The 17,531-nt window shown below is 41.8% G+C and overlaps 1 protein-coding gene across 1 annotated transcript in view; it reads right to left on the bottom strand.

The window, feature by feature from the left end:
* The window catches only part of LOC145448822 (cubilin-like), a 31,985-nt gene extending 15,973 nt beyond the window's left edge, over positions 1 to 16,012 (bottom strand). Inside the window, exons 1-4 of the mRNA XM_080327269.1 lie at positions 15,821 to 16,012; positions 14,579 to 14,771; positions 11,631 to 14,224; positions 623 to 692 (exon numbers count right to left, since the gene is read on the bottom strand). Coding sequence (XP_080183395.1) covers positions 623 to 692; positions 11,631 to 14,224; positions 14,579 to 14,771; positions 15,821 to 15,925 — 2,962 coding nt within the window. The 5' untranslated portion in view covers positions 15,926 to 16,012. The remainder of the gene's footprint in view (positions 1 to 622; positions 693 to 11,630; positions 14,225 to 14,578; positions 14,772 to 15,820) is intronic.
* Between the last annotated feature and the right edge of the window lie 1,519 nt (positions 16,013 to 17,531).

The following is a 17,531-nucleotide window of genomic DNA, read 5'->3' as shown; positions in this document are numbered from 1 at the left end:
GCTTACCTAGGCTCCTCCTCGCCAGCTCATCCGCGAAAGTGGTGTCTTACAAAAAAGCCTAGAGGTGGGTCGTGCTATAAGTCGGCAGTTACGGAAAATAATGCAGAATATCGGTCTGGTGTAAATGACCATAGTAGTAGACAAACGCCATGAATACCACAAAAACAAACAAAGTCAATGGACACCCAATGCAGCAGATAAGTAGCGGTAAACAGTGTACAGTTTTGAAATCTCGCCAGGGCAATAAAACTACTCCGAAATAGCCATCATAGTTCGATTGTTCTGAACAATGGGAGCGCGGCAACACAATGACCATAACAATTGCTACTGGCGTCGAACGATTGATCGGAACAATGCAAATTTTCATATTTAGATGACTATTTGGGTCCGTTTCATTGCCCTAGTATCCGTGCGGCCCCGACCGTACTCTGAAATTTTAAATTTGGCCCTCGCACCGAAAACGGTTGGGAACCACTGTAATAGACCGAATAAAGACGTTTATGTTGGAACATCTGTAGTTTGAGGTGAGTTGGGGCCCCACTACTTCTGGAGGGGGTCGACACAAGCAGGAGTCTCTCGCTGAGTACTGTTGGTTCGGTGTTTGGTACACTTTGTCACATACTCGTTCTTGCAAAGTCTTCCTGTTTCGGAGACACTCCATCCCATGCCTGCCGAGTGCCGCTGCGAGTTCTCTATATGATTTCAGATGTGCTGAGATTGCATTGCCGAAGAAATTCCTTCTTGAAGTCATTACAATCATTTCACAATAACGTCTGCAGCAGTGGCGGCTCGTCCTATAGGGCAACTGGGGCATTGCCCCACCTAAAATTCTGTTCAATAACAATTTAACCATTTATAGACGCACAGCAATCAATATATCCCGAGATCACAGCGAAACCCGCGTTCTTCTTGTGCTTTCGCTTGCAAACGCCCATACATAGCGAAGTCTCTGCGAAAATCGAATTCTCTTCTGTGTTTTCGCTTTGTGAATGCCTAGCCGGGGCTTGCCCCGGTAGCGCTCATAACAAGCTTTCACTATCTATTCTCTCAAAGCCGCGCACAATAAAGAAACGGTGATTTACTCTCTCCTATTCGTAAAATGGCTGAGCAACCGGGGCAAATATGCCTACTCGCCCTTAAGGTGTGATGTAACAATCGTATCTATATCTGAACTCGGTTACCGTAATATGCGTTGAGTCGACCTTTGCTGGAATAGGTCGATTTTGACGGTGTTTCGCACCATGATAATTCTTGAAACTTGGTATGATATGTCGTGAAGGTAGTATTTAACACTGCTCCAAGTTTCAGGCTTGCTACTTAAAGATAATGGTAGTAATTCCGTTTCCGAAGTTCAGTGTGTGCTGATCTATCATGTACATAGTACAGCAAACAGATTTTACTCAAAAGCCGGTATTGGTCTCCATTGATTTTGACGATGTTCTATACCGAGATCGGTCATGACATTTGGCACGGTAAGTGTTAGTATCGACCGCTGTAACAAGTTTTAAGTTTGTCACTGAACTATGTGGGTGGTAATTTCGTTTCCAAAGTCGAGTAAGAGCTGACTCTTCATTTATCGCCAACAAATTTACGCAAAAGCCGTTATTGGTCTCTATTGATTTTAACGATGTTCCATACATAGATCTGTCATGAGCTTTCACACGGTATGTCTTGATTTTAGTATCGAACACGGTGCCAACTCTTAAAGTTGACACTCAATGATTGAGGCAGTTATTTCGTTTTCGAGGTCGAGTATGGTAGAGATGCGCGCTGATCTGATACTTAGCCTACCTACGTCATTGTGGATCTCACGCAAAGCCGGTGTCGGTCTGTGCTAATCTATATAGCAGGGGTGGGCAAACTTTTGAGCTCGCGGGCCGCATTCAACATCTGAATCCATTCGCGGGCCGCACTATATAAAATTGGGATTATAAACCCAAGCGCAATATTGGTATTTGATTATATAGTGAGGACATGTACAATGTACAATGTACATGCTTATTTATAACAAACCAAGCATTTCGTTGATGATATCGTACATGCACCAGAAACAGTGGCGAGATTTCATAGGTTGGTCGACCTCAACAACCAATTTGTAAAAACTATAGGGATGAAAGTCGGTGGTACCGATTTTTAAAATAGGATTAAAATTTAAATCTGTCAGCAGCGATCGGTTCATAGATTTGTTAATTCCACTTTTGGTTCAATTCCTGGATACACAATGCTGACAGCATCATAACCATGTTAGCTTCAAACACGCTTCTACTGTGTGTGAATAAAATATAAATACCCTAATTCTACGCATACAGAGAACAAATCTACCTAAGACAAGCGCGAATCGTTTTTCATAAGAAAATCACTGAAAAAATTGAAACTGGAGTTGCCAATCTGAAATCACACTCGTGACCCGAATTACGTCAATCTCGTTTAGGATTTCTGTGATTTTTAGCAGTTTGAACCTTTCCAACTGCGTAAGCTTTATTATCGGGCTGTCGCGCCAGACATTAAACATAAAAAATAATCTAGGAAGTATGTACCTTAGAACAGTGGTTTTCAAACTATGCAAGAGACCAAACTTTGCCCCCATACGATGGTGAAATATTACATGTCCCCTTTATCGTCATATCACAAAACGCACCCAGGATGCTAGCCAACCTAACGGGTAGTTTGATGGCATGGAAGGCTACGACTGTTGATGAGAGATTTTTACATATTAAACTGAGAGTAAATACAGAACAACAACTGTGAATTGGATTTTTTTCAGTTGATCTCAGGTTCGCGCCCTTCTTAAGATGCTTTCACCCCCTCAAGGTGGGCGCGCCCACCAGTTTGAGAACCACTTCCCTAAAAATATCATGGTGAAATATACTAAAAATTTTAATCAAGTTCCCTGCATTAATTCGATTTTCAGTATGCATTTCATCAATATTTTTAAAAAGTTTCTTTAGACCAGGGGTGGGCAAACTTTTCAGCTCGCGGGCCGCATTCAACATCTGAATGCATTCGCGGGCCGCACTATATATTTAGACTTGGGGTTATAAACCAAAACGCAATATTGGTATTTGATTATGTAGTGAGGACATGGAGATAATACATTTGCTTATAACAAACCAAACACTGTTTTGATGATATCGTACACGCGTCAGAAACAGTGGCGAGATTTCATCGGCTGGTCGACCTCAATAACCAATTTGTCAAAACTATAGAGATGGAAGTCGGTTGTCCCGATTCTTAGAACAGGACTGAAATTTAAATACGGGAGCAGCGATCTGTTCATAGATTTACTAATTCCAGTTTTGGTTCAGTTCCGGGACATACAATGCTGAAAGCATCATAACCATGTTATAGCTTCAAATACGCTTCTACTGTTTGTAGATAAAATATAAATACCCAATTCTACGCATTCAGAGAACGAATCTACCTAAAACACGCGAGAATCGTTTTTTATAAGCACATCACTGAAATAATTAAAACTGGAGTGGCCAATCTAAAATCACACTCGTGATCCGAATTATGTCAATCGCGTTTAGGATTTCTGTGATGTTTAGCAGTTGAACATTTTAAACTGCGTGGGTCTTGAAATCGGGCTGTCGCGCCAGAAATTAAACATAAAAAATATTATAGGAAGTAATTACCTTAGAACAGTGGTTCTCGAACTTTTTAAGACACGCCCCCCCCCCCCCTTATATGACGGTGAAAGATTTCGCGCCCCCTTATCGTAATATCACAAAACGCAACCAGGACGCTAGCAAACCTAATGGATAGTTTGATGGCGTGAGAAGGTTACGACTGTGGATGAGAGATTTCTAAATATGTAATTCAGACTAATTAGAGATCAATAACTACGAATTGAATGTAAATCGTGCGGAGCGCGAAAAACTTTTCAGCTGAGCTTAGCTTCGCGCCCCGTTCAGATGCTTTCACGCCCCCAGTTTGAGAACCACTGCCATAGAATTATCATGATGAAATATACTAAGAAGAAGTTTACTCAAGTCCCTGCATTAATTCGATTTTTAGTGCGCATTTTATCAATATTTTTGATAAGTTTCTTCAGACTCTGGCGGGCCGCACAGAACGGTGTTGCGGGCCGCATGCGGCCCGCGGGCCGTAGTTTGCCCACCCCTGCTATATAGTCTGCGTTCCATAACGAGATCGGTGATGATATTTCCAATGGTATATCTCGATGATCGCATGAAACAGCTAACCAAGATTCTCGGTTTGCATTCAAATATTCACATAATTTTATGTTCGCCAATGTCCATTTCACTGTGAAATTGTGGCCTTCAAACCATTTGCTTACAATCCCCTGTCAATTGCGATAGCTATTTCATTTTCGATGTCGGCTAACAGCTGATCATTCGATCAGCCTATTCCTCGATCTGTTTTACTCAAAGTTAGGTGTTCGTCTGTTTGCATTGATTTTGACAGTGTACCATACCGGAATGGGTTATGAGATTGCGTATGCTACTTCTCGATGATTTCTTGTAACAGTATACTAAGTTACGGCTTTTATTCATGTATTTATTGATTAATATATTTTCCAACGGCGATTTCGCAGCAGACTTATAGACAGTAAGCCGTATGTGTTGTGTTGTGTTGTATGTGTTGTGTTGTTCCGAGACCGAAGTTCCGAGGCTGCTGTCCTTAGTTCTTCAAAGACCATTCAAATTGATGTTCTGGATTCAATATGACAGGCCCAATCTATGAGATAACAATTGCGTATGTGTCCGAACTCGTTGACCTTTCCAGTTAGGCTTACGCAATCTCTCGAGTTCTAGTCATTGGAATTAGTCAGGTCAAGTCAAGTGCGAACATGAATCGTATTGAATCTTTATTCCGTACGTAGGTTACGCAGTTGCCTTTAGAGCAAAAGTGAGAGGTCTAGAAGTTGTCCAGTCTATTGATCCAATCGTACGCCGGGTGCCTCCGCTTTGGTTGCCTATTATCACCTGGTCGTAACCAGAGATGGCCACAGTCCGGTTCAGGAGCCGGAGCAGGATTTCAATGTTTTTTTACCTGGCCGGACTGGATCCGGATTTCGAATTTGGGGTGACGGTCGGATTTTAGGGTCTATCGATTTGCGTAATCTATAACTCTACCATGAAATCAAAACGCATGCTACTAAGGATGACCTGATACTTGATTCGTGGCATAGGGACGATTCTTAGTTCACGTACATTTTGTAAAATAATCCTTTGATTAAAAATAAATGAATAAAACATTTGTTACCACACTTCAAGTCACGGCTCACCGGCAAACCTCTCGCGGCACCTACGTTAAAATCACTGTTGTCGGGAAATTCATGTGACCATCATAAAGTTACTTTTTTACGTTGGAAAACGCCATTGTGACGTCATGTTGATAAAAGTCGCTCGCAGCCCTTGCCCCACCACCCGATATTGTCACGAGCCGCCACTGGTCTGCAGCTATACGTTTATTGTTCCACTCAAACATGCGTATTTACCGAGCTATGGTTAACTATTAGTAGATCTAATATTGGTGAATGGCCGAGAGCATTATCTCGCCATAAGATCGTCTTTTCTGAAAAATATTTGCTTGTCATGATCTTTATGGAAATTCAGCGAACTTGCTAAATGCCGAGCAAACATCCCCAATATCATAAATATTACCACGCGTTGGGGACAAAATGAGTATGCGTCGCTGAGTGAAAAAAACAACCGATCGTATATGGCTATTGCGGAGACTGGCTCCCTCTCTCTCTATCTGTTATAGTACAATGCTATATCACATGACTTATCGCTGGTATATTGTAGTGGTAGTTGTAGTGGTAGTCTGACGACCGAACCGCCGTAGTTTTGAATTGCATCGGGAATTGCTATTTCTACTTGTAATTGACTAGAAATTTACGGCGTTACTTCCACTTTTACTTGAGTAGTAGTGACTACTTTGACCACCTCTGGATATAAGACTATATGCTGTAATACACGACAATTGCGAGCCGTGGATTTCACAGTATAAGGGCAGTGACATTACTTACCTTCTTAAGTCGGTAAATTATGATGTCCTTCTACATCTTTAGCAGCGATTATTCTGTCCTAAATATGCCCGCATCCACACGAACATTGGTATGCCAACGATTCTCTCCAAGCGTAAGGATGACAGAGCGATTACCATCGAACATCCGTCATTCATATAGCTCAGTGGTTCCCAAAGTGAGCACCAGTGCCCCCTTGGTGGCGCTCGCGAGCGTGAAGAGGGCGCTCGCCATGAAATGGACGATTGGAGGGCGCTGGATATAAACTTGGGCGGTAGGGGGCGCTGAGAGCAATTGCGGACGGTTGTAGGTTTAGAAGGCAACTGCTGCGTAGTGTTGAAACGATTGCTAAATACGCAGTAAATATGTAGAATCGATTCCGTCTGGGAAACTTAGCGTAGTCCATCTATTTATTCAGCTGTACCGGAAAAGTACATTGTTACTTGACAATGTTGATCCAGCCATTCCATGGATTAATTCAGCAGTCGGCAGTATCCAGAAAAGCGTGGTTCATTGTGTGCTGTGAGAAATACGGAATATTTGTGCAGTTATTGCTCACTGCAAGGTGTGATGGCTGTTTACCAGAAACTGTCTTGCATGATTTTATTATCTATTTCAAACGATCGTGGATTTTACACAACACTTTCGACACAGTGCGACACGTGGCCTTCGACACGGCGTTCTGGTAGCGACAAACGATATCGCTTCTACTTGACAGACATATTTTGCAAAATTTATGAGTAGAATATATCCGGTCTTAGTAATGATGAAACCTGGTGAAGGCGAAAATGGCACTGTCCGGATTCAGTGATTAGCCCGTGATATTTCACCGAAATTTTGCGACACGTGAACTGTTCCGATTCTCAAGCTTGCATGAGCTGCCGGTCCAGATCGAATACCCGATTTTGACGAAGAAACATAAATCAATCATTTCAAAAAATTGCACGAGGATATGATGAGTTGATTCCAGGATATATTCCAATTAAAAATTACTCACTGGATAATAATCAATCCATTCTGAGAAGTTCCCGAGCATGAAATGATTGTAAGAGCTGATTACATTGTAGTGTAAAACAATCTTAAGTTGAAATAAAAGTTCTATATCTCTAATCTTTCGATCGTTCTGGATCAGGAGCGGGCAACTTACGGACCGCGGGCCGGACCCGGCCAGCGACTGGATTTTGAGCGGCCCGCAGACAGTTTCTACTCCGAAAGAGAAATTCCAACCTGATAGCATGGACAAATTTTGATCGACCACAGATGTCTCATTGACTTCAACAGCTATTGAAGTATATTACGTTAATAAATTCATTAGGACCGTTATGGTCTATATCAGTGGTTCCCAACCTTTTTCGACTAATCGCCCCCTTTTCAAGCTCAACGCCGATCATGGCCCCCCAAATTTTGTGAACCGAAAAATTGGTATACAATCTGTAGTCATCGGCGGGTTGACTAAAAAAAGGTCAACTTTTCGGATCGTTGTCTAATTTTACATTTCCGTGGGTTGACCAAAAAAAGGTCATTTCTCCGAATTGACTCCAATATAGCCGTTTTAACGCGTCATCGCCCCCTGTCGACCCCTTGGTATATTTCCCCCCTATCGCCCCCTTCGTCCTTTTCGCCCCCGTAGGCCGCCAAATCTCCCCCTGGGGGGGCGATATCGCCCACGTTGGGAACCACTGGTCTATATACTTTAAACTTAAAGTTTACATTAAATACGATTTATTCCTTGTCTAGGTGGATAAACACGTGATTAATGTATCGATTCAGGAATCCGGCCCATCAACTACTTTGCATTGCTTCATATCCGGCTCCCAATGGAATCAACTAGAAATACTCTCATTGAAGTCGGGTTGACTTTTTCGTTGTTGCCCTTACCCGCTCATATTTGATGGATCGTGTTGTCAGTACCGTGACTGGAAATTTTACAATGACATTGTTCTTATCAAAACCGAAATCCAATATGACGAGGATGATGATCATATTACACCAGCTTCACCCGTCTCATTATTAGCCGTAATAAATGCAGAACAACTTTCGTTTTATGATTTAGGCGTGGTGAGGGGGGTCGGGGGCGCTGGCACTTTATTCATTGTCTAAGGGGCGGTATAGCTCTAAAACGTTTGGGAACCACTGATCTAGCTAGAGGCCATGCCATACGTTGCGAGACAAAGTCATCTACCGAAAACCTTGCTGACAGCATCTTGTGCTCTGATCAAATATCGATGCATAGTTGTTCCTGAATGTACTTTTATCCCAGTATTCAATGTACGGCTTAGCTGAAGGGAACGTCTTTCTGACCGTGGCGACCCTAGGGTTGCATTTAAAACATTATTCAATTAAAAACAAAGATGTTTAAAACAAGGCCCTTGTTTAAAACATGTTTTTTTATTGTTCTGTTTTTTTTTAAGCCATGACGTCACGAATATTCAATTGTGACGCCATAGTGGATTGACATTGACAATTGAAAATATACGGTAAAGGATGGTGTGAACCTCTGAAAGGTTCAGGTTCGTATGGACGAGAACCATTTTGAAAGGTTCTGTGTGAACGCGAACGTGAACCTCATGACGTCGCGTGACGTCATATTGCTAATTCCAACCCTACATTTCAGTGACGTGATATTCTATACACCATACCTATAGCGACGACTCGGGCCACATAATGCCACAATGCTGAAGTACGTATTGACCTTTTAAACGTCGCCAAACGTATCAACTGGGGAAATCATATAACATATTAATCCCATAAAATCAATATCTTCCATCGCTTTGCCAACAATTTCGACGAGGAATTGCAAGAGAATATCAGCCTACGCCTGAACGGTGTAGGCCAGACCGGGCAATGTATTCGGCGTCTGAGTATTGCTACGTTGATATTGAGCAGAGTGTAAACGGGTTTCTATGCTTTCTACCAATATTACCCCATTAGCAAGTTATACAGCAGTAGCCAACACCCCAATCGCTCGCATTTGTTTTTTATGATACAATAAACATATGAAGTCGAGATTGACCCCGTGCGCCTGCTGGGCTTTTGACATCAGACAACGATATCAATTTCATTGATTGGTTGAATTAGCATCATTCGCTGACTACATGAAGTGTATTTCGCTCTCGATGTTGTGTGATTGCGCGTCAAGTCACTAAATATTCATAAATGAATAGTTGGATATTTCGAGTAAACTTTTTTACAAAGCAAGTAAACCTTTTGAGATTGCCAAGGTGCATGCTCGTTTAGTGTTAATTTTTATGCTACCAGCGCCATGCATAGAGTGGCCCGCAGATGAAATGCAATAAATTTCAACCAAAGATGTTATAATGAAGTGAAAAATTTAATATATGAAAACTCTTCACAGTGCAGAGCCTACCAAGGTTCGTTTATGACCGTGAGCCTCTAAATTTCCGAGGTTCACACACAGAACGCTAACGTGAGCCTCGCGTTCACACCATTCCTAGTAAAATAGCTCCTTTGACGAAATATCTACGTACAATAGCCGTTGATCCGACTATTTTGAGGGTTCCAACCATCCCATATCGTATACGTCGGCTATATCGAGTGGTAATCGTCCGTAGGCTCATTCAACATGTTTTTTGGAAAGTATTTACACAATTATGTCATAATTATACAACTTTTTAAAAAAAGTAAAGGGCCTTTGTTTGAAACATTGTTTAAAACATGTTTTCAATGCAATCCTAGACGGCCCACCATAACTATGTTACATATCTTTGATATTATATACCATGGCGAACCGTCAAATTATAACAGTAGAATTTCAAACAAGGCGGCAGAAAAAAGTATCGTGTACCTGGTACCAAACCATGAGGAAAACACTTGCAATATTACCAGCAATACCAAAAGTCACATCCAATACGACGCCACTTATTGACACATGTAAGTAATCTGTGAGTGTTTTGTACAAGGAATGCGTTAATCATCAATTAATGCCGCTTCAATCCGTCTGAAATTATCATATCCGGTATCCTCGCCGCAAAGTAAACACGCCGATGATGGTACGGTATTGCACAATTTCCGAATCAGTAAATATATACTCTCAAATAAAGATCTTGTTTTTGTTCAGGTTTTTCAATCTACAGTCTGTCAATAATCCGCTAGTATACAAATGGAAATATCGTTTTATAACGGTATATCAGCTAAGAAAAACATACCCGTTCTTAAAAATTGAGATGAGTCATTTTGCAATGTGTGAACTTACGCTCAGTGGGGGTTTTTGGGGTGGGCGAGGCGAGCAGTCGCCCGGGGCCCCCCTGGTCGAAGCCCTCCTCTTTGGTCAATCATCAAATTTCTGCATTTGTTAGAAAAGTCCCATATCCCAATAATCATCAGGTCGCTGCATGTAGTTTATCCTTGCATCCATGCAATGATAGATACGAGCTAATCAAGCGCCTGGCTCAAACTTTGACGTGGTGTGCTGGCTCATTACTAATGTCAGCCGATAGCTTTCCATATCAGTGTGGGTGTATTTAGCCTGCAGCAGTCATATTGCTATTCTATTATTTCACGCTACAAGCCATACATCTTCAACATAAAGGCATGAGCTATATAGTTATCTGGGTCACTTCTTTCCTGGTCCACTTTTTTTCATAATTTGACAATGTATGATAAAAGAAGGCTCACGAGCTAGTGCAATTCAACATTCCGGCCTGCTTCAAAGCCGTGTTATAGTTATATATACACATGACGTAATCCTGTCCCATACGTCGCACTAATATTAAGTTGTTAACAATATATGCGAAAGGAAGACCGGGGGCGGAGCTCCTATAAGCTGCGATTGCGTACTTATAGCCCCTCCCCCGGAAGTCTCGCCCAGCCCCCGTCCAATCGTAGGACCACCATTGCGTACGCTAATGGTTTTCACGGGATATATGGCTACCAATGTATCAGTCGGGTGGTATTTATTTGCCTGCGCTATATCTATGAAATTCATCCCAAGCCCTCCATACCCTATCCAACATCGTAACTGCTATAAACACAGTATCGAATTGCTAAGATACTGCATACAGTTTATTAGGCACGGCTTCGGCAATCTTTAATTTGCATGCGATATTTAGTCAACTCGCGACCAAAATAGGGGGCTACGGTGACTGAACCGAACTAAGCGCCTCTTTATTACAGAAATCAGATTGTTGATTGAAGAAAACCGATACTTCTGTTCAGCTGGTGATTGATGCTAATACCATATCTTCCATTGTATAAACTAAACTATACTGCAGGGAACAGAGCCCAGACAAGAATTCGCATTTGAGAAGAATTTAATTAGAGTAATCCACGTCGCAAAGTAGACAAAATTATCAAGTTTCTTTCTATGGTATATTACTTGAATAGCGAATATGGCAATCAATCAAATGCACTACGAAATATGGGTCTTGTGAGCCACGGTACGCGATATAAATCCCCAATTGCAGATATCATCTTGCATTTGAAGAAATATCTGTGAGGAGGCCAATGAGTATGAGAACTATTCATTATACAGTTTAAGGCCGGTCTATACGAAAGCGCATATTTTATCACACGCTATGGGTTTGATTCGGGTTGCTATACAGTGATTGAAAGCAATTGCGCCCCCATTTCAAATCGCCACTAATTTCATACTGCCTACAGTTCAATTCTAGGTTTATTCGTTTTGGCGTTGGTCCTTTCTTTCTTGTAGCTTTCGGAGGCTGTTGGCTGGTCTGTTCTTCGCACCCTTCCAGATATCCCTTCCAAGAATAACTGGCCCCAGCTCTGTATGATCCCTGCGCCTGCTCCACAACGGATGCACGTCTGTGTCAGGCTGATTGAATTTTGTAACCGGCAAATTCCTTGCGACGTAGTCGGTATTAACCGCTTTGTACCTTATCTCGAACCCTGACGTCGTCACAGAAGTATCTGTGCTGAATACCACGAAAGTTTGGCAGTATGGAATCAGTATCTCAGTGCCAGACGCTATGGGGCCGGTCAGTTGCGCAATTATAGCCGTGGGACTACTCGGAGTTCCACCATAAAAATTTACGTAGTCGAATGAGTATTCAGTATTGAAATAATCGACAGTAAATAAGGAGTACCGTCCCAGATAACTGGCGTCAACAGTCCATAGACAACGCAAATTGTTATTGTAATTGTATGGGTAATTCGGCGACGATATGATAGCATTGTCTCCAGCAATTTGAGAACCACAATTATATGGCGAAGGGTAGTCATCTTCATAAATAGCATCGTACTGTATGTAGTATCCATATGATGTGTATTGAGAGTCCGTTGTGAAAACCAGTGTTACATAGTTCGTTGAAGCCTCCCACACATAATCGTAGGAATAGTATCCACTGAAGCTGGCTAATAAGTTACCGTTGAAACCGTCATATACTCGGAGATAGTCACCGTAGGACACACTGAACGACTGCAACATCAATTTGACGTTGGTCCCATGCGGCGTTACCACAACTGTGCTGCAGTTCAGATTATTGTCGTAATTGAAAGGGTAGTTGGGAGACGTGAGATACCCTGAGTATGAGCCATAATATGTCGGGGAACATAGGTTGGGATCACTGCCACTTCCACTTCCACTACTTGTTTCAGTTGATCCCGAATAGCTGGCGTGATATCGAATGTTAAACCCTTGATCGGTTACTATGTCATCCGAAGAGAAAGTCAAAGTCGCGTATGCAGAACTTGATACTGCTAACGTGGTGTATGGATTCACGTAACCGGATATTTGTGATAGAAGATTACTTGCCGCTGTGCTGTATCCGTCGTATATTCTGACGAAATCATAGCCGTACTCAGTTGAAAAGTAGTATGTATAAAACTGAATAACATTATAATAACTGCTACTGGTATCAAAGTACCATATGCAATACTGATTGACTGGATAGTACCCAGGAGAAAAGTATCCCGGGGTATAAACAGTACCGGAATATGATGCGTACATAGCTGTTCCATCACATTGTGGAGGATTATAGTACGTAGTTGTAGGATATGTAGTGAATTCACTCACAGTCCCATAGAAAGTGAATCTGAATTTGTAGGCACTGTTTTGAGAGTAGGAATCCGACGAAAACCAGAGGAAAGCCCTGTTAGAATCAGTGGATATTGTGTAATTGGCACTGTAATATCCTGACATGTACTTCAGGAAACGGCCAGGATCACTTGGTGTGCCGTCGACAACGTACAGAAAGTCACCTGACGCAAGATAGAATGATTGCACATCAAAAGTGACTTTTGTTCCGTATTCCGTAGTGACAGCCCACGTGCAATTCATATTTGATGGATAGGTGCTTGGATAGTTCGGTGAATTAATTATTCCATCGTAAGAGTCGGTATAGTACACGTTCCCGCAAGAAACATGTGGGATGGTTGTCGTCTCGGGGGCGCTATATTCGCCGGAATAGGATATCAAGAACTTGTTCGATGAAGAAGAGGAGGAGCCGGAAAAAAATACAACGAATGCTAGATACGAAGATCCGTAGATTGTGTAGCCAGAGTAATAACTTCCCGATAGCGACGCGATTTTGTAACCTGGATTATTTGGTGTTCCATCATAAATCTCTACCTTGTCATCATATCCAACGTAGTAGTTATCGATTACGAATTTCACTCTAGTGTTGTAGTAAGTCTGAATATTCCATGTACAGTTCATATCTTTGCCGTAAGTGCCGGGATAGTTTGGTGACTGAATGTTTCCTGAATTGCCGTTGGTCACTACGCTCCCACAAGACATCGCCGGTGGTCCGGCGTTTGGTTCATTAACATAAGTAGCCCGAAATCCACGAGAAGTACCGAGACAATCCGAAGTAAATCGAATAAACATAGCCGGCGTAGTGCTGTAAACGATATTGCTATCGCCCGAATAGTACTCGCCTTCGAAAGTAGCCAATGGGTGGCGCGACACGTTGTATCCGTCGTAAATCATCAAATGATCACAACACTCTTCCGTGGAGTAATCGTCAATTTGCAATTTCACGATGTTATTTTCCGGATATGCTATCAGCCAGGTTAGGTCAGCGCCGTTCGGGTATCGATAAAGATAGTTAGGCGATGTAATAACACCGCCAATCAAATCACCTGATTTGATGAGGATTGTTGTCGACAGTTTGTGAAACGTTTTCGAGTACGGGTTAATGACCTCGGCTGGGTGATTGACATATGTCATATCCGCTTCTTTGTGATCCGTTGGATTCAAGTTTACCATGCCGCCTACCCATTGAGTAAGGCGCTGGTTATCAGCACTCCTTCCTGAAAGATATGATAGTAAGAGGTCAATGTAGCCGTTGATGCCAATCAAATATATAGAAGGCGGAAGTGTGTGAATGCAAGAGAGGATGTGTTCATTTCCACAAATCTAGACATTCGCTACTCACCGTCACCACCTCCAATACGGAATAGAAGCTGCGGTGTATTATTGCGTTGTGTTGTCGAGAAATCGGTACGAAGGGTGCGGTACGTGAGTATTTGGAAAATCGTCACTGATGCAATGCTACATTTGGCATTTACATCGTTTCGCGATATAAATTAAATTAAATTAAATAAGATTCATCGAGTACAAGCTTGGCGAAGAGGTGGTTTGATACACGGCGGAGTGATACGCACTTGCTCTATGACCATCGTCCCGCAGATTGAACGCTTTCACCTCTACCCCGTCCGGGAATAGATATCTTTGTTGAACCTTCGCCGACGAGGTACCGCGATTTTCCATCGTGACTTTGATTGCGTATTCAAGCGGGTTGGCACGAGACACGTTCTTCACCTCGTTTATTGCAGCCGAGGAAGCAATTATCCAATCCTGTGAAGAAATCATTACGCGTTGCGTCATAACTCATAAGACATACCTACACGCCATAATGTAAATGGGATTGGATGTTGGACCATTAATAAGTCACCATTCAAGCCCATGTATTAAAATCACTCTTGGCGAAAAGAGTCTGCATTCACACCCGAAAGGCGTCACACGAAAACAGAACCTAACTCAGAATCATATCGGGATAAGAAATCCTACTTGCCTGTGTGCATACCGTCCTAAACGCCAGTGTGTCCCTGCAACCATTTTCATTATAACAGAAACTCCATTGCCTAATACAATGCAGTTCAGCGGCCGCCAACTCAAAACGGATCACGGGTCAGTTTTCAAATTTCGTATCGGCCGCGGGCCACATGAATTTAATATCGATATACGGTAGGCAAACACGTTTTAAAACTCTACGTAAGTACAATGCTATGCTATACCTAACATAGACAATGGGCATAGTGACCACAAAGGAAGTAATATTTTAATAAAGGTATAAAAATACCACAAAAGATCATAGTCATCAATGTTATTTTATTTTGAACTCTGAGCTGTGCACGATAGCTGTAAACGCTTTTGGGGGCTAAATACGTTAATAGCTGAAAGACCATCTCCACGTAAAGCTTGATCTTGCGAGAAACCCTAAGCCAGTGGTTCTCAAACCCTTTTAGAGATGCCCCCTTAATGATACTGAAACATTTCGCGCCCCCTAATCGTCATATCACAAAATGCATCCATAATGCTAGCAATCCAAACACATAGTTTGATGGCATGGAACATTATGAACGTTGATGAGAGAATTGTATAATATGAATTTTGGGCTATACACAGAGCAATTACTATGACTATGACCCGCGGGCCGCGTGTTGGTGACCCCTGGTGTAGTTCCTCCATCCTTCAACTATTCTAGGTCTTTTCGCGAATAACTAGTGTGCAAAATGGCCGAGATTTCTTATGGTATGCAGTGCTGATTATAATTTATTTATGTACTAATTTAGATATCTTCTTTTACGAATTTAGATTGAATTATTAATATACAGTATTCTCACTTGTAATTTGCTTTTGTTCGAACCGTCTTCTTGTGCTGGGTGGATTTCAGACAATGAACTACGTGTCAGCAACGCAGTCGTGGCAAACGCTAACAGCAGGCGCATGTTGTCGGCCGTCCTTTAAATATATGCCCTGAAACCTTTGATTGATGGAGGTCGCGATTTCGTAATTAGCGTGCAGCAGCCATTGCTATATATTAGGAGAAAATGTTTTGAGATGAGAGTGGGATGATAATAATAAAACTCTGCATTAAAGAAGATGCAATTCTACAAAAATTTGAAATTCAAGTCATTTTTAGGTCGGATATGTCTATTGGGCTTGAATTCCGCACACGAGCCTAAGCTTCGCAACATTTCTGCCATTAATGCTTACTACGATGTACTTATTAGGAATAGGAATAGAATGGGACGGTGTGTATTTTTTCCCTTGAAGTTTTTGCGGCATACACCGACTAGCGATATACATACACACGATCTGTGCATATGCAATACCATGGAGTGTATGATGTGCAATTGTGCATATGCCGCGGGACAAATAAGGTATACAGAAATTGCCTTGTAAGGCTTTTCAAGTGTTGCACTACCTTACCATGGTAGCCCGGTAGTGCTGAGCGCCAGGCGAGAAAGCAATCGATACCATATTGTTACTAATCAGGTCTTTGGTCTGACCGGGCCGGGAATTGAACCCACGACATATACCGATCAAGAAGCCGAACGCTTCACCATCACGCTACTTGCAGTTTGATGCAGCCGATATGGCTATATGTATATTAACTTATACTATACTATACTATACATATACATATTATTTTATAGTATTACTGCACTAGCACTATTATAGACCAATGTGCTTCACAGATATTTCGTAGAAAATAAAAATAGTCTATTCGAAGGATGGCAAAAAATCAAACATAAACAATTAAATAACACGAATATGTCGGAATTCAAATAAGTTTGCTTCCGCATGCTGTCTGCAAGAACGAGCCGTTCTCAACAATACAATTATATTCTTGCTAGTCAGTGGTTCTCGAACTTTTTAAAGCACGACCCAAATCTAAGTTTTATTAACGTTTAGCGACCCAAACCTCACACACCGTAAGAATTATATGTCTAATTTAAGAATAGGCATGCTTATGTGGTATAGTATTTTAAATACACGACTCTATGGTATTGTGCGCTATGCCTCAATAAATGGTTTCCAACATTCATCTGGCCGCGGATTCCTTGCAGGAGATTTCCCATGCTCAATTTGCGCTAACTGATTAGTTTGCAGAACACGCATTAAAGAGTTATATTCTCCCTTAGCATTCGAATATTTTTAACCATTGACAAGCCGGTTCGCAAATGTGACTGTGATATCGGTGATTCAGCCCGAACATGTCGGGCGCCGACTGTCATTCTCGCCTGCCTATACCAGCGCAATATTTCTAGATAAATCAAATGTTTGGCAAATCTTATTATGAGAACAAACCTATGCTTTCGAAATATACAGGGAGGGACACACTGAATGTGATCAGGCCATCAGACACTGTAACCCTGCAAATCCGAAGTGTATTGAAAAACAAAATGTCTGCACGTATATACTTATACTACTTTTACTTTATATTTTTATTTGACGTCGCCTGTCCACTTCAATAATAAATGTCATCGTGAGTGATTTTCTTAAGGACCATCGAAAATGATGCAACAATATTTGAATGCTTATCTGTCA

Source organism: Botryllus schlosseri, chromosome 10, assembly GCF_051294905.1.
Source record: "Botryllus schlosseri isolate E-star chromosome 10, Bs_hap1, whole genome shotgun sequence".
In the NCBI taxonomy this organism is placed as follows: Eukaryota; Metazoa; Chordata; class Ascidiacea; order Stolidobranchia; family Styelidae; genus Botryllus; species Botryllus schlosseri.
Note: the sequence above shows the minus strand (reverse complement) of the source record. Positions and strands in the feature narration are given on the sequence as shown.